The 18,113-nt window shown below is 37.5% G+C and overlaps 2 protein-coding genes across 8 annotated transcripts in view; both read left to right on the top strand.

Annotated features, from left to right (window-relative positions):
• Positions 1-9,937, top strand: part of LOC108050586 (CUGBP Elav-like family member 2) — a 59,984-nt gene extending 50,047 nt beyond the window's left edge. For 4 of the 7 annotated variants that reach the window (XM_017132320.2, XM_017132323.2, XM_017132324.2 and 1 more), the window contains 4 exons: positions 944-1,430; positions 5,540-6,037; positions 8,239-8,379; positions 8,731-9,937. In XM_017132320.2, the coding sequence (XP_016987809.1) occupies positions 944-1,430; positions 5,540-6,037; positions 8,239-8,379; positions 8,731-9,002 (1,398 nt within the window). In that variant the 3' untranslated portion in view covers positions 9,003-9,937. Of the gene's footprint in view, positions 1-943; positions 1,431-5,539; positions 6,038-8,238; positions 8,380-8,730 lie in introns of those variants that run through there. The other 3 variants (XM_017132321.2, XM_017132326.2, XM_017132322.2) reach the window with 2 other exon arrangements.
• Positions 9,938-11,275: 1,338 nt separating this feature from the next.
• On the top strand, positions 11,276-16,231 carry LOC108050576. Its single transcript, XM_017132300.2, has 9 exons — positions 11,276-12,243; positions 12,704-13,215; positions 13,787-14,178; positions 14,239-14,470; positions 14,843-15,070; positions 15,130-15,372; positions 15,646-15,893; positions 15,952-16,002; positions 16,056-16,231. The coding sequence occupies exons 1-9, from the start codon at positions 11,358-11,360 to the stop codon at positions 16,162-16,164; spliced, it is 2,901 nt and encodes a 966-aa protein (XP_016987789.1). The 5' UTR covers positions 11,276-11,357; the 3' UTR covers positions 16,165-16,231.
• Positions 16,232-18,113: the final 1,882 nt, after the last annotated feature.

Raw genomic sequence — 18,113 nt, 5'->3', positions numbered from 1 at the left:
AAACAGATTTATTATTGTAAGAAAATTATTGGGTCATTAAAAGTGCACTTTTTAATTTAGTGCTTTTAAGTAACATATATTTTGTAAAATTGCACAATAATTATTTAATATTTTTCTTGTTGCCTAAATAAGTTTTTCTGTCTGGAAAACATATTTAAATCTCCCTTACAAGATAAACGCCTAATAATATCTTTAATGTTTAAAGATTTATAATAAATTTCATTTCACTTTAATGTGTATATATGTATTTTAGTAGTTTACCCTTTTTGTAATATAAGGCTCGACTCTTTTAAACATAAAATAATTAGTAAAATGTTTTTTTTCGTTTGCTTAAAAAAGCTATTTAACGTTTTATTAATGGCAACACTGCGTATGCTTGATATAAGGTTTATCAACACTGCGTATGCTTGATATAAGGTTTATCAAGCATACGCAGTGTTGTTGATATAAGGATTATCAAGCATACGCAGTGTTGCCATTAAAAAAAAAAAAAACGTTAAATAGCTTTTTAAGCAAACGAAAAAATGACAAAAATGTAATAATCAAAACCACAAGCTCAACATATGCTAAAATATGGGAGTTTACACTAAAAAAGCGCATAATAAATACAAATATAATATAATAAATCACAATTAAACACACGAATGTTTATTAAATAAAAATTTATAAAAATAATAGGCTAATAACCCCAAATTCTAGTAAATTTAATATAATTGCGCTGAAGCATTTTTTGCAAAATCAGTAATTCAATAACACTACAATTATTGTTTACAAGGTCGATACAAAACCAATACAAAACCAACACAAAATCAAAATATTTACATGTAGGATTCTCAGTATGTATAGTTTTCCCATTTAGGGCAAAATCAAAACTTACTTTTGTTTTCAAACAATTTTTTAAAACTGTGTTTTTATATTTGGGTCGTATCTCTGTTATTTTCAGTCCCTTCACCAAAGCCAGACCATGGAGGGCTGTTCGGCTCCGCTGGTCGTGAAGTTCGCGGACACGCAAAAGGAAAAAGACCAAAAGAAGATGCAGCAGATACACGCCTTCTGTGGCATCAATACCCCGAGCGGTGCGTCCGCAGGTTCGGCCACGCCCACCATTAATGCGGCCACAGCGCTGATAGCTGCCCCGCCCTCGGCGGGACGCTCCAATCCGTCGATGGCGGCCGCGCTGGCGGCAGTGCCGCAGGTCCAGCAGGCTGGAGCTGCATCGGCGGCCCAAACGACCCTCGTTCCGATGAACTCCTCTACCGCCCTCAGCGCGTCCTTGACGCCCAATCTCCTGGCCAGCAACGCCCACCAGGGGGCGGCAGCAGCGGCGGCGGCGGCCGCCTATTTGGGGGCGGACCCCACGACGGCGGCCCATCTGCAGCTCTACCAGCAACTTCACGGATACGGACTGAGTCCGGCACACTATCTGCCAGGTGAGTGGGTGCCGCGGAACAAGTGCCAACCTAGGTCTATATGTTAGGTCCCCCTAGTTACCACTTCGATTTTTCTCCCACCCCTCTCCTTATTATAAAAGTCAAAGCAAAACCCATTTGATCAGTTTTAGTCACAGACACAGAATGAATCCATAGCGTGGCATCTTCCTTTTTATATATCTCTCTATCTATCCGAAACTCTTCATTCTATTTGTCCTTGTTTCCTGCACACATCTTCTCGCTGTTTTCTCCGTGTGTTTTACCCATTGTTTATCTTTATTTTTTCCAATCGCGCACTTTATATGTGTTTTCTACTGCAACCCAACAGAAACTTGTTTCAAAATATTTTTATTTCACGCAAATTTAACTTTTTTAATGTTTTCATTCATTTTGATCTTTTAGCGATTCTATGTGTGTTTTTAGCATTTATTTAACTAAAATTTGTTAACAAATATTGAATGAGCTGTTAGTTATTTATTATTCAATTATGGTTTTCTATGTGTGTGAAATGTAATTAAAAACTACAATTATTTTTAATAGTGTTCTATCTAGAACCGGATCTAGTAATTTTTTTCAAGATAAAGTATGAAAATAAGGAATCCAATTTAATAATAAACAATTTGTTCAACTTAATAAGTTCAGGTTTTCTATACATACTTTAAAATTATTTTTACATAATTAAAACCCAATTTTTTTTGGGCTCCTGAAAGTTTTTATATATTTACTTGAATAGGCATTGGTAAAAACCATCCCGCAATCTTAAAATGAAGCCTAATAAAGAATATAAAATCACCTTGGTATGCTCAACACAGCAGTTCCTAATTTACAAGATAATGACATCCATAGTTCGTTTCAGTCATTTGTTTTGACATTTAACAAAAAAGTTGAAATCACTCCATTTTTCTCGTAACTTCATTTATAACCTGCAGATTTAAGCTTGGATAAAAAAAAAGCAGTAGGGGAAGGATAGCAAAGGAGAATCCAGCAACAACTGTCAAATAATTAATTTCAATTTAAGCAACAAAATTTGCATAAATGCAAGGCGAAACAGGCAGGGGAAAAGTAAGCCGGAAAAGTTAGGGAAAAGAAAGGAAACGCGGCCCAGCCCTTCAGTCGCCTGATGAATAAAACAAAAACATTGTAATAGGATTAAAAGGTGGACAACGACAATGACGAGATGACACGATGATGAGGATGATGGCTCAGACGGGCTCCCAGATTTCTGGCCAAAACACATACACACACACATACACACACAGTCGCAGGTCCGTCACACGTACGCGGCGTCAATGTAAACGTGTTGCATATGCAACGCCGCTTCATTAGAATGACCGACGTGCCACGCCCACCCGCCCTCTGGCCAGTCTCGACGGGAACGTGGACATTTTGCGCATAACAAATCAAGCTCGAGAGCTTGAACAAACAGCAAAAACCGGTGGCAAGGGGAAAAAAGAAATAAAAGGGGAATCACAGACAACCAAATGTTGAGCGGCGCGTGATGTAATCGCACAAAGCGCAAAAAATCAGCCACTGAAATGGGGATTTTGGTGTAGATGAGATGCTCTAACGAAAACAGACATTTATCTAGTAAAGAAAACAATTTATTTGCAAAATAACACTCAAAATAATATTTTCACTAAGATGATATGACAATGAGATTTGTTTTTACAAAATTTCAGTTCACGAAGTCTGCCAACTTGTTGCAATACCAATATTACCACAGCAATTATTTAGAGAGCCTTTTCTTTTAGTTCAAAATAAAACTAAGGGTATTAAAGAATCTAAATGGTTTTTATTATAAAAAAATATAACCATTTCTTTATCTACTTATATGAGCTTATCAAATATTTGATAGATAAAAAAAGTACCCCAAAGAATATTTTTAGTAAGCTTTAATTGAAAAACTCCTGAATTCAGGGTCACTTTCACATAGGCAAATAATTATTTTACTTGCAATTATCGACAATATCTGTTTGTTAGATATCCAAGCAGGACAAAAGGCATCCTTAAGCTCACATATCCGACTAAGAAGCAGGACATGCGAAAGGGAATCGGACAGAGGAAACGCGAGAAAAGAAGGTGGGGGCGGTGGTCACCGACCTGACAGCAGTAACTGTAAACGGACAGTGAGGGCAACTGTTGGGCAGTTAGGGGAACTTAGAGCGACGACGTATGCCACTTGAATAACAAATGACGTTTTTAAATGCCAGATCCAGGGGGCAGCCGTCAGGCGAACGGGGCAGAAAGGACTCAACGACTCCGAACTCTGATGGCCAGCAAATGTATGGGACGTGTCCTCTGCGCTCCTTCGATTCCTTTATTTTTTTCTTTATTTAAGTGCCGAATGAAACCGTTAAGTGGATGCGGGAGACCTGTAAACGTTTGCTGATTTGACCAATTTCGGGAAACCAGAGATGACAGAAAAACATTATTTAATTGTGGGATTCTAAGAACAAGCCAATTATCGCAACAGTCCCCAAAAACTTTGGATTTACCCTATTGGGGGAAAATATGTAAGGAATTAACTTATGTTGGCTTTGTAGAAATCTTATTATTGTAGGAAATGATTGTAATATTTACAGTCTTTAAGAATACTTATAAATGAAAACAAAACGGAATCCGCAAAGGAATAACCAAAGGTGGCCGTCTTTGTCTACCATTTTCTCTGCTTTTCTTTGCCCATTGCCGACTTGAAATTTTTATAAGTCTTGCCAAAGGCCCCAAGGGCAAAAGGCACCATCAAAGGTGGCCAAAAAGAGAGGGGCCTCGTATATATAGTGTATGGCGAGGCACTGCCCCAATAGCCGGAGGCTTGCCATGTAAACAAATGCAATTCCAATGTGGCAACAGCAACAACCTGAAGTTGTCCGCAGGTGAGAACACTTAAAGTTTTATTATGCCCACAAAGAGGGGGATACCGGAGGGGACGTGGCAGCCAAGGATAGCTAAACTATAAACACACATGCATACACACACATAGAACCATCCGCTGTCAGCTCATTCAAAGCGAGGAAGCAATTTGAAAAATATTCCTTAAATATGCTAGACAATGCCCGGCTCCTTATGTGAATGTCTGTGCTCACCCCACCCCACCCCACCTCACCCCGTCCCCCTTGCACACATACCACACCTGCCTGCTCTCTCCCTCTGTCTCTGTGTGTGTTCATAGGATTCTTGTTTTGTGTAGAACAGCTTTCAATCTTTTGCCAGCGCCGCCAAGTATGCAATATAAAAGAATGAACAAGCAGGAAACGGGAAAGGGAGCCCTTTTCATTTCCTGTGTTCTTCCGCCAGCGTTCTTAGATTTTGAATTACTTTATGCAATTAATTTACATGATTTTATATAGTTTATGGTTAACTGCATTCGATTGATCTGATTTTATGTCTATGCGTTTGTATCTTTGATTTTACCTATTTTTGCATCCCCGTTTTTTATTTTGTATTTTTTATTTTTAATTACCATTTAAGTTTTTATTCTTTTAGATTTATTTTCTGTTTTTTAACCATTTTTTTATCTTATTGCATTATGATTATTTGTATTGACTTAAATTCTATTTAAATGGAATTATTTTTGCTTTTGCAATTAAATAATTTATACTTCCACTTTTTGAAACATTTCTAAATTTATCATTTTTTTAAATTGTAGCTTCTGTTATTCCATTTATTTTATTTTAGTTTAATTTATTTTTTCTCTTTCATTTTATGTTTCCCATTTTCATTTTGTTTTCGTTTTTTCCCTTCCCTCTTTGTTTATTTTCATGTTTTGTTACTTTTTCGAATTTTTATTTGTTTTGATTTGTATGTATGAAATTTACCGAATCGAATCCGAAAACAAAACCAAACCAAAAAATTAAATTGAAATTAATTTTTTTATAATTTTTTGTATATGTAAATAATCCAATTGGGTGTGTGTTTTCTTCTATGTTTTTTATATATAAATATTCGTTGAACATTATTTGGTATGTCTATGATTGACTCTGTGGTCATGTACAAAAAAAACAAAACAATCAATCAACTCAATCAACCAACTCAACCAAAACCTTAAACCATAAAACCAACCAACTCAAACTGTACAAAACAAAACAAAAAAAATAACTATGGAAAATCAGGACTAAATTTCCACCACCCACCGGAAAACAGTGCCCACCACAGCCAGCACGGTCCCACCGCCGCATCAGCAGCATCTCTATCGGCTGCAGCAGTCGCCGCTGCCGCAGCAGCATCTCTCCCACTTGGCAACGGCGGCCCACCACCACCCACACCACCCACAAGCGGTGGCGGCGGCGGCGGCGGCAGCGGCGGGATCCCTGCCGCCGGGCATGCTGCTGGCGCTGGACTGCTCGCCGCTCCATCCCTGTCTATGCAGAATCTGGTAACCCTGCTAGCCACGCCCTCCGCCCACCACCAGCTGACCCTCGCAAACGCCACCGCCCACCACAGCAGCAGCAGCAACAACAACAGCCAGAGCACCATTCACCACCAACGACTGGCCTACGCCGCACCACCTCCCACGGCGACCGCCTACAGCATGGGTCAGCTGATGGGTCACACGGCCACGCCCACCCAGCAGGGGGGCGGCGGCCAAACGCTGACCTTGAATGCGCTGTGTAAGTAGATCTTCTCAATGTGATTTATTTCAAAAGTTTAGAGCTCTGATTCGTACATTTAAATCGGTTTTAAATTGCCGAAGTTTTACACTCGTCAAAAATAATTATAATTCTTATTATTTTAGAACTTAGATATTTAGCTATCAAAACTAGTTAACAATTACCTTTTGTAATTAACGCCATTATGATTAATTTGGTTTATATCACAACTAAAAGAAAGAGAATTTTCATTCTTAAATTAAAGATTATCTTAATTGTTTCAAGTTCTAAGAAATCAGTGTGAATACATATCAATAAGTTTGTGTATGGGTGGTTGTGTTCTACTTTTGTATGAGTATTTTGTCCATCTGTTCGTGTTTTTTCGTTATGTTTCGTTTTGTATTGTAACCCAAACAGAGTTTTACCTCTGGCACTTAATCACACTAACTCTAAGCGATACAATCCTAAATAATATATTCCTTTTGCCTACTGCATGAGCCTACGACCTCGCCCCGCCAAGCCTTATCCTATTTTAAACTTAAGTACTAAAACTACACAAAACTCTTTTTAACTTATTTAGATAAAATTTATCCATTTTAATGGGCAACCAACCTTATTATAGCAGAAAACGTAATCACCAATATTTGGTCCTTAATAAATTACATTTAAAATAATGTAATGTCACAAAAGATTGCTTAAAGATATCGAAAAATTAACTACCCAGGTTTTTAAATTTAAATTACAAAAATATTTTATAGCACACACTGTGATACATTATTTACCTAAATTTCCATTTTCCAGCAGTTGATTTAAATTTTGTGCGGCCCTTACCGAGTTACATCTCTGTGTGAACATTTCTAATTCCAAAAAGCCCGTTTACCTTTTAGTGTCTTTATTTTTACACTCTTCCACCCCTGTCAATAAAAAATTATTTTTTTAACAAACAAACCGAAGCTAAATTGATAAAAACTGGAAAATGGCAGGAAACCAGAGAAGGCGAAAAAGAATCAAATCCGTGTTACTGACAACAATAAATAAATGGGATTCCATACAATACGTTCTTGATTGCTTAGGAAAAAAATGGAATTTTAATAAAACAACATAAAAGCGAAACAATATGGGAGCAGTATGAAAGGGAATATTTCGCATCAAGGAGAAATTTGATAGCATAGGATATGTTTTCACATTGACATGAAGCAAGGTCCTATATTAAATAATAAAATATAAAGCCTTTAAACGAAAGACAATGTTAAGGTCTGGATAGGATTTAAGAAATGCCATATTACGCATTCGATGGCACATAAGCAAAATATTTAAAATCACATGAAGTCCAAGCTGTTCATCTATACATAAATTGGTTGCAAATTGTATTTCCATATTCCAATAAATTCCTAAAAAGAACATAATAATATATCGAAATTTGGTTAATAAATTTGTGCACAATTTTCGAGATCCCCGATAACAATAAGCTTTTCAATTAGCAACTTTTATGGATACCGCAACCATTTAAATTAAATTTGTTCTAAAACTTTCCCTCACCAAATGGTATGATAAAAAATTCGGAAATATAATTTTCACCCCCAACAAAAAACCCTTGCACAAAATGCAATAAAATAAAATAAAAAACTAAAAGAAAGTAATAAATTTATGGTAGATAATGCAAAAAAGAAACACAAAAATTTTGGGCAATGCACAAAGCGAACTGCAGGGGGCGCCACGAGACTGTTTGGTACAGGGTTGGCAGGCTCAATTAAAAAAGTGGCGCCACGCGGGAAGACCCGAAAAACAAAGGCTAACAAATTTTTTCGTGATACACAAAGGGGAAAAAATCAAAATAAAATTTAATAATGAAAGGACGATGGCCACAAAAAAATGATAAAAGAAAGCATAAAATGGCTGAGCACAGAGTGTGAAAGGAAGACTAAAAATAATCATAAATAAAGGGGCGAAATCTCATATGCGTTAACTCAACTTGGGTTCGCTTATTGTTCAGATATGGTTCTTGTGTACGTTTGAATATATATATTTATCTGCGTGTGTCCTTGTGTCCCACTGTGTGTGTGTTTGTCCTTGTTCCCTTTTTGTAAGTGTTTGTTCTTGGGTAATTTGCTGTATGGAAAAACGAAATCGAGGACAACTTTTTCATTATTGTATTATTTTTTCCAGCTGTTTAAGGTCGTTGTTTTAAGAAAATAATCTATATTTGCCATCCAACATTTTAGGGCCTCCAAATGCTACAGACCCCTATGCATCCTCACTGAGCGGACTGACAAACGGAGCCGCCTACGGAGCCGCATCCCAACCTCTGACTGCCAGCGCCCTTCAAGCGGCAGCTGCGGGCGTGGCTGGCAAACAGATAGAGGGTAAGCTTAAGTTAAATGATGATATTGCTTCATAATAATAGCTACAGGTATTTTTATTTAAAATAAATAAAGGAAAAAACAGGTCTTTAAGATGTATCTAACTAAAAAAAAATTAAAAAGTTTAATCCTATAATTAAATTTGGTGCCGAACATTTATTTTTATATTATTTTGTTTTGTAAATATTTTTTAAATATCATTCGGACACTGAAAATAATTAATTTCGTTGGAACTCAGATTAATTTTGGACTCAGACTTAAATAGCCCAGTCTATTAAAAATAATTGCTTGCTAAAAGTAAAATATTTTATATATTCTATGTTCCTTTTAACATTTTGTCATTTTCCCAACCAGGTCCCGATGGCAGCAATCTGTTTATTTACCACCTACCTCAGGAGTTCATTGACACGGATCTCGCGTCGACGTTTCTGCCCTTTGGCAATGTCCTGTCGGCCAAGGTGTTCATCGATAAGCAGACCAACCTGTCGAAGTGTTTCGGCTTTGTGTCCTACGACAATCCACATTCGGCCAACGCGGCCATCCAGGCGATGCATGGCTTTCAAATCGGCACCAAGCGGCTGAAGGTCCAACTGAAACGTTCCAGGGATGCGGCCAAGCCGTACTAGGCAGCTGAAACGGCTGAGATGGCTTAAATGGGCGGGGCCAAGGCACCCAGCACACCAGTAATTCACAAACAATGGATGAAACTAGTTTATAAAATTGTGCCTTTTAAGCAACGTTCTGAAACCAAAGGACCAATTACAAAAATCTATTTAATAAGTGAACACAAAACTAAAGATAAATAGAAAGCTTACAAATAATGTTCTCGAGTGCACAAAAACGAACCGCAAAAATCAACCCTACCAAAGAAGTAGCTTAAAAGTTGCATCCTTCTTGTAATCACATTTGCTGAAAACCATCAAACATTTTCATAAAATCTATCTAACTATTCAACGTGGTCGGCAAACAAATCCTACAAATAAAATAAAACCAAAATAAAATACAGAAATTTTAAGCTGCGATGTGGCGCCAAAGTATTTTCAAAGCCAAATAGTTAAGCAAATAGAAAGAGAAACAAAAATCAACACAGAAGAGGAAATTTAAATTTTTGCACTAATAAAACGATACAGTTTAGAAAATTAATGTAAAGGCTAAAGTTAAGGACATAAAAATACCTATAAATAAAATGAAGTGGTGAGCAAACCAACAGAAAACATTCGAAATTCCGTTCGTAGTGAGAAACATTTAAAGGGATAGCTAAAAAAAATAAAACTAATAATATACATTAAAAATGATGTCGAGAACCATGTGAAAAACTGAAAACGATTAACTATAGGTCTAGCTAAAATTAAATGAAGCTGATAACTAAATAAGCGTCGGAAAATGTATCACTTCTGGTTTAGTTTCCTCATCCTTACTTCAAATCTATGTTCTATTCATTAATAGTTTTAAACTATAAACTTAACGCAAAAATAAATTTTGTCAAATTTGTACTTAAATTGCACTTGATGTTAGAGGGCAAAATTTAAATAAATAAAAGTCAGACAAACTAAAATGTAAACCATTTAGTGTATTTTAATTTAACATTTATTGGAAGGTGTAAAAAATGAAACAAATCAAGTGGTTTCAAAGATATACAAATAAAATATTAAATATTATAAAATATAAAATCATGGTGTCTTTAATTTTTGGGATTAATGTGAGCCTTATTTATTTCTTGATTTATAAAGATTGAATTGATTTTAGCATTTACCATTACCACTTAAATTAGTTTGATTTTGGTAGTTTAAGTACTTTATTATGGAGAATAACTTTTTTTTGAGCTGTAAAGTAAAGTTCAAAATTAAATTAAAATCGTATGACATGCGAATGGAACCTGACTTAACTTCCTTTCAAAGGCCTGAACGTGTTTGAGGCAAATTATATCGTTCTTAAAATGGAGCATTGAGCTAAGCCTCTGAAATCGCCTTAAAGAAAGTCACTCTTCATCCTTCTGCCAGTTGGGTCCTCCCAGGAACCCAGAGATGCGCTCGTTGAGAGGGATCTTATCACATTTATGCTATTGTACATGCATTCTTTATGCGCCAACTGACAACTCAACTGGCGCTGATAGCTGCGGACCAGGAGACCAGGATGAGGGAGTCGAGGTGGGAGTGGTAGTAGGAGTTGGAGTGGGGCGGGAATCCAACAACGACTGCCATAAATCAAAAGCATCCTGTGATGGCTGCTGCTCCCCTGCACTCCTTCCCATCACACTCCATTTCTTCTCCTGCTGCAATTCAAATGTTGGCGTTAACGCATGAAATATGCATATGCTCGGAGTCGCCGAATGTGCAGCTGTTGTCTGGATCTTGCTTTTTTCACGTGCTACCTGAGAGCAGAGCCACCGAACATGGATTAAACCAGAGAAGCTAAATAAACCATTAATGTGCTTTGAAAATAGCTGGCCAGCACTTTTTTCAAATATTTTTTTTAAGTAAGGTTCATTTTGAATACCATTTTAAGTTGTTTAAAGTTGTTAAATTAATATAAACTTTTATTTACAAAACTAAAAATCTGTGATCATACAATTTCAAATTAGAGCTGGAAGACCATTTGCCAACAAATGAGAATATAATACCATCATCACCATACAATTACCCCAGTATTATACAAAATTACACATCTATACGTTTTAAAAAAAAGGATAGGGTATAAAAAAAAAGTTAAATAATTTTGATTTTAAGACTACCAGATCTTACCTAACTTTTATTAGAGTGTTTTCGATTTTACAGCACTAAATTAGGATATACTTGGCAAAAATAAAACAGTCGGCTACCCTTAGCCTCGGTCCGAGTAAGCATTCTTTAAACTTCAAAATACGTGCCTGTCGTTGGGGTCAGCTCACACCATTATTCAGTCTGCGTTAAACCGTGCAACTTGAAATATTATTATTTTTTGCTCGTGAAAAAACAGGCAACAAATTCAAGTTTCTATTAAAAATGGCCCAGCAGGGACAGGGTGAAAAGCCGCCGGGAGGACCGCCAGGACCTCCTCCGGCCCGTCCACCTAGAACTCCGCCCCGTGGAACGCCGATGGCCTCGACTCCGGGCGATGTGACTCCAGCTCGAGGGCCACCTCCTCCTCCATCAACAAAACGCATATCGATAGGAATGGGAACGGAGAAGCCGGCTTCCAGCAGAGCCACCCGTACAGTACCTCCTCCAGGAACAGATCCTGGCGGACCGTCGACGTCCCCCGGGAAACCTGTAAGAGATTCCGGTCCCCCAACATCGCCTAGGGCAAGTCTTCGGGACTCTGGTCCATCGACTTCGCCTGGAAAATCAGCAAAAGATTCCGGTCAGGATTACGGACCAGCGCCTCGGGCAAGTATTCAGGATTCCGGACCAGCGACATCAACCCGGACTTCTATCCGAGATGCAGGTCCACCATTATCTCCCCGGACAAATGTTCCAGATTCGAGTTCTCGCCGAGTTAGTACCCAAGATCCCGGAACTCGACGTTCAAGCTTTCAGGTGTCCGACCCATCTTCATCTCCGCGGAAGACTACAGCTGATCCCCGGATAACTTTTCAGGAAGCTGCACCATCGACGTCTACCAAAACGGTTAAGCTAGCAGCATCCGCTCCAAGTGCAGCAAAGCCTTCTCTAAAGGATAGATTTTCCGCATTTAGGGGAAAGAAGAAAGCCGAGATTTCGGATGCACCGCCACAAGCCCGTGATGTGAGGTCTTCTTCGTTAACCGGGCCCGCAGCAATACAGAACAGGGCCAAAACGAATCGCATCCTCTACACGACCGATGAAGAGGTGCGCGATGCCCTCGTGGAGTTTTCCGTGTTCATCATTTTTCTTATTTTAACATCGCTGGGTAAGTGAAAAAAAGAAAATTTATAGTTTAATTAAATGTATGGTCTTAATGTTATGGTAAATGCATTAGAAGTAATCAATAGCATTTCGATATTTTTGATAGTAGGCTTCGTGTTACTGAGTACCATTTCATTACATTTGGAGCGAATGACCCTAACACATAAATAAACATATCCTTATATAAAAAGTAAGAACAACCAATTATTGGCGCTTAAAAATAATAAAAGAAAACCAATTTTAAAAACCCTAAATAGTAAAAATATAGTAAAAAAGATTTTCTTTAAATGTCAAATGTCGATACAATCTACTGTAGCTAACATCTATGTTTTCACTGCTCTAATTAACTTTGTAGTCATATACAAAATGTATATTATATTTGAACATTTATATGATTTCAACAATTTATGTACTATTGCACAATTTTTTTTTTTTTTAATACTTTTTTATCTATTACCCCACAGTCGTTTTGTCTGTTCGACACTCTTACATGTTCTATTTCAACGACACGATGAAGAAACTCTTCACGACCCGGGAACTGGTCGTGGCACCCTCGGTCACGGTTTGTTTCGACAAGCTGATCACGGTGCCCGATTGGTGGGACTACCTGATCTACAACTTTCTGATAACACTCCACGGCGACATGACCTTCATTGACGGCCATTCGACAGACAATAACACGGAACCAACCCAAGCGCCCCCTATTCCCGGAGTGGACGAGGAATCGCCCGAGGACTCGCCCGAGGAATCACCCGAGGAATCACCTGAGGAAGCTCCCGAGGAATCGCCTGAACTTGCCGACTCCGAACCGGAAAGGTTGCAGGAGGGCTTCCAATATCGCGGAAGTCCCCACGAAGACTGGGAGGCGGGGGGCAGAGTGATCCGTCAGGCGGACTCAAGTCAATTCGTCGGGGACGGCGGTGAAGATGTTATATCAGATAACAGAGGCAGCAATATAACCTCACATCATCTGGAGGTAGGTGTAATTTAATATGTTCGGGGTGCACAGGAACCTTAATGCTCTCAAATGCTGGAGCTCCAAACATACTTTCAGACAACTATAAAATTCACCCCATCTATAAACCATTCTAAGATTTTATTAGCGTTTTATATTTCAATAAAATAAAAAATAAATAAATAAATAAATAAAAAAAAAAATAAATAAATATAAAACCACCATCGAATATCGAACCACCATCTGCTATAAACGAAAAGTCGAGTGACATAGACTTCCATTTATAGAATGCATGCGCATTTATACTCTATATTGCCAATACATTTCCGACCCTATATTATATATTATTGATTAGTAAAACTAGGAGAGTCGATCTAGCTATGTCCCTCCGTCTGTTTCTATCTGGATAAAACTTTCCCCGTAGAATACTTACGTATCATGTGCATATATACTATGCCAATAAAACTAGTTCGATTTACAGAGACTTCGAGTTAAGGAAGTTCGAGTTAACCAATTTGGCTGAATTTTGTTTCCGTGAGACCACCTATTTAATTTATTTAAATGAAGTAACTACGAAATCCTTGTTATCCAGGGACGCGTCTTCCTATACGAGAATCTACTCCTGGGTCCGCCACGCCTTCGTCAAATCAGAGTGCGGAAGGAGAGCTGCTACGTGAACGACGCCTTCATCCGGTACTTCAACACCTGCTACGCCGCGTATTCCAGCGGAGCGGAGGATCGCCAGGCGATGTACAAGGGTTCGCCGTACCGCACCATGAACGACCTTGACTCGACCCCCATCTGGACAGTGCTGGCATTTTATCGCAGCGGCGGGTACACGGTGAACTTGGACTATGACAAAAATGAAAACCTGAAGACCATCAGCCACCTGAAGGACATTCACTGGCTGGATCGTGGGTCGAGACTCTGTCTAATTGAGTTCAATTTGTATAACGAAAATACAGACATCTTTCAGAGCGTTAAGTGCGTTGTGAGCTAAACGTTATAAACGTCACATTTCTTATGATATTTTACCTTTTCCAGGTTGATAGCGGAGATTCCGCCAACGGGCGGTGTTATACCTCAAGCCCATCTGCAAACTGTAAAGCAATATTCCTTTTTCACCGACCGCAGCATGGTCATGACTGTGATCTACATTTTCTGGTATATTATGATTATTTACTACACCATCTATGAAATTATTGAAATTCGTAAATCTGGGATCAAAAACTACTTCTTCTCGATGTTAAATATGCTCGATTGTGTTATATTGCTGGTAAGAGTTTGCGCGATGTCATTTTCTATTACGTAAAGAACACCCAACTAATCTTTGCATATAATGAGCTACATTTGTTTGACACCCTTGCAGAAGGTATAAAGCTCTCAAATAAACAAGTGCTTCGTGAATATAGTCCGCGAAAATTACAATTAAAATCGGGAGACTATATCATATTGCTACACAATTGGAATGATCGGAAAATCGATCCATCTTCTTATTTTACACATATACTCAAATAACTCAAAATAGTTTTATAGAATATTTAATTTTGGTAATAGGTGCCCAAACTTGCTTTCTTTCTTGTTTAGAGTATAGTCTTATGTATTATATTTATGATTGGATTTTATGTTTACTTATATCCTTTTCCAGGGCTGTTACCTTGCTTTAGTATACAATGTTTGGCACACCTTTAAAGTACAGTCTCTCACTGCCAAAGCCCGTGTCGAATTGACATATCAAAGTCTGGATGTTCTTTGTTTCTGGAATATAATTTATGTGGATATGATGGCCATTTTGGCCTTTCTCGTGTGGATAAAGATATTCAAGTTTATCAGTTTCAACAAAACACTCGTGCAATTTACGACTACACTAAAAAGGGTTTGTTATACCCCTAAACATTAAACATTATTTCTTATCTGTACATTTTCCACTTTTAGTGCTCCAAAGACTTGGCCGGCTTTAGTTTAATGTTTGGAATCGTATTTCTGGCCTATGCTCAGTTGGGTCTTCTTTTATTTGGCACTAAGCACCCAGACTTTCGTAATTTTATTACTTCTATTTTGACTATGATAAGGATGATTCTAGGCGACTTTCAGTATAACCTTATTGAGCAAGCAAATCGAGTTCTGGGTCCTATTTATTTCCTGACCTACATCCTTCTTGTGTTCTTCATTTTGTTGGTGAGTTTGAAATTTCAATTATTTTATTCTATCAAAATGATATGTCATAAAATGTTGTCCACAATGTCCTTCTTACATTACAATGAGAAAAATTAGCCAGTTTCACGGAACCCATGCCAAAAATCTTAATGCTAAATAGACTAGAAATAATATATATATTATAGGACAACGTTTCAAAATTAGACACATAGAAATTTTGCTTCAGATTCCGCTTCAACCAGTGTTTCACCAATTCTTCTTGCCTTCATAATCGCATCCCTACCCATTATTTAGAACATGTTTCTGGCCATTATCATGGAGACCTACAACTCGGTGAAGAGCGAAATCACCCAAGGCCGCAGCCACTTGGGCTCCTATATCTATAAGAAACTGACGGGAATGCTTTACTGGGTCACCCACTGTGGCCGAAAACGCAGACCTCAACCTCTGACCTCACCGGCCGAGGATAAGGATGCGGAACAGGATACCAGTACCGCTCAGGAAGAGCCCCAGGAGGTGCGAAAGAACATGACGCCAGCAGAGTAATAAACCCTTAATCCATTGATTCTTTCGAACCTTTTTTAATAAACTTTTTCTTAGAGCAAAATACTACCAGGATATTCCACCAGGAGAAAACCAAGGCATGGTTCGGTAAGACCTTGAAATTTAATTATCTGAATATGAATTAACCACTTACCTTTTAGTCTGAATAATCGTGTGGGTCTGCTGGAAGAAATTTTGGAAAAGCTGATCACCAATATGGATGATATTTTAAAACGTGTCGAGAAGGAGCGCAATACAAAGAAAAAATAGAAATGTTTATTTATTACGTTGTTCTTCAATGTTACTTAAATTAATTGAATAGATTTACAAAAATTAATATTAAATAAACATTTGAACTCAGCGAAAATTTGCTACTGTTTTATAAAGGTACACACATACTTTACGTGGCAAACAATCAAATAAGCGAAAATTAATTAACTTCAACTCTGGCAACCCAAAACTAAAGCAAACCCACAAAACCGCGAGAACCGAGCGCTAATCTCTGCCAAATCCGTGCCCGCTTTGTCCTCTTAACCCTCTATACCTCACATCCGTGCAACTTCACACCACCACTCATTTCCCTATTTGGCAACAAAGGCATAAAGAAATTACAAACACAAGTGGAAGAAAGAACCGTGAACAAAGCAGCGAGCCACAAGTTTAACTATGTATTATATAGCCGTGGAAAAGAAATACACTTAAACAACTTGAGAGCAAAACACCAAATAATATTCGTAGCCTAACAATCGGTTAAACTCAGGTTATTTAGATTAAATATTAAAAAGGAAGGGTGTCGAATCTAATAAATGTACAAAATAAATTATTTCGTATTCACAAATTAGAACATGTGAAATGATTTTGTTGTTGTCTTAAATTATCTTATTTTGCAGTATACTTTTAGGACGAAAGAAACAGGACCTGCAGATTATGACGTTGGCACGTAATGGCCTTAGCAATTTGCGAGAGACTGACACATCCACACGGAATTCAAAATAAAATTAAAAGTGTGTAGCTAATGTTACCTGTAGGAAAAAAACCATGCTGACAGTAAATATAAGCAAATGACTAAAGCTCATATTTCCCCTCAATAAGAAAGTAAGCGTAGCCATTATTATTAAAGTAAAATTGGGTTCTCGTTTTAAATATAACGTCATTCTTAGAAAAGTAAAGAAATTAAATACATCTATTAAATAAACAATATTAAAAAACTTTTAAAAAGTTTTTTCTCGACACTATAATCTTAATATTGATAATATTAATATTGATTAACTTAAAATAAAACTTCAAAGCACTTCAGTGGCCTTTTTAAGCTACAAAAATTAAAATGTCGGCAAGCTTGACTAAAGTGTTTTAAATCGAACAAACGATGCAAGTATATAAAGCTGAATTTATACAGGTATTGCCACATTTACATGCCTCGCATTGTTTCGCTTTTGTAAATACAAATTGAAAAGTTGCAATCATTGCACCGGGCAAAACAAATACACAAAGGCTGTGAATAAAGTAGGGGATGGGAGAATAAACCATTCAACAGACAGGTGGAAGAGGAACTCCAAACCAGAGGAATCACGGATTAAAAGCACGGGAGCCATAATTACTGATATGCCTTTCACTCACTCCCCAATGAGCTGAAAACAGTTTGCATCCTTTATTCTCAGGACGGTGCTGATAATGCAACTCTGGTTGTAATATCCAAATATGTCGGCCACTTGTGCTTACAATTGGCGTGCAACCCATCAGTAGGATTATTTACATTCCAGTATAATTTACAGCTTAAATAAATTGTACTGGTATTTTTCAGTAGAGTTCACTTTATGTGACTTATGTTATTCACTTTTATAAACATTTAGCTCCTCACCATATTTTGAGCTTGGTGACTTAGTCAAAATGCAGAGAAGGCCATATAAATCTGATGAATAGGTCGTAATCGTTTTTCGCCCCCAGACTATAATTTACCAATTAATAAGCTCTTATGGTCCGCGGATTTGTTTGACAAAAGAATAACAGGCAATTAAGTTAACCATAAGTTCACCACAATTAATTACCCCAACACATAGTATGGAAAAAATAATTAACTAGTCGTTTTTTTAATGCAGAGAGAACTAATGAGGCATATATTGCCTATCAAGCATTTTATGCCCATATTCAATTAAATCAGTGGAATCTCTATCGAATAGTTGCACTTTAGCCTGAAAATATGCAGCATTTTTGAAAAGGCT

Source organism: Drosophila rhopaloa, unplaced genomic scaffold (genome assembly GCF_018152115.1).
Source record: "Drosophila rhopaloa isolate 14029-0021.01 unplaced genomic scaffold, ASM1815211v1 contig_2, whole genome shotgun sequence".
NCBI classification, from domain to species: Eukaryota; Metazoa; Arthropoda; class Insecta; order Diptera; family Drosophilidae; genus Drosophila; species Drosophila rhopaloa.
The sequence above is the reverse complement of the archived record's forward strand: the minus strand, read 5'-3'. Positions and strand labels throughout refer to the sequence as shown.

Excerpts from the sequence above, each read along its gene's own strand:
- LOC108050576 (XM_017132300.2), top strand. The coding sequence starts at position 11,358 with ATGGCCCAGCAGGGACAGGGTGAAAAGCCGCCGGGAGGACCGCCAGGA. Across the intron at positions 14,179-14,238 it reads GACATCTTTCAGAGCGTTAA|GTTGATAGCGGAGATTCCGC; the intron begins GTGCGTTGTGAG and ends TACCTTTTCCAG. Across the intron at positions 15,071-15,129 it reads TTACGACTACACTAAAAAGG|TGCTCCAAAGACTTGGCCGG; the intron begins GTTTGTTATACC and ends TTCCACTTTTAG.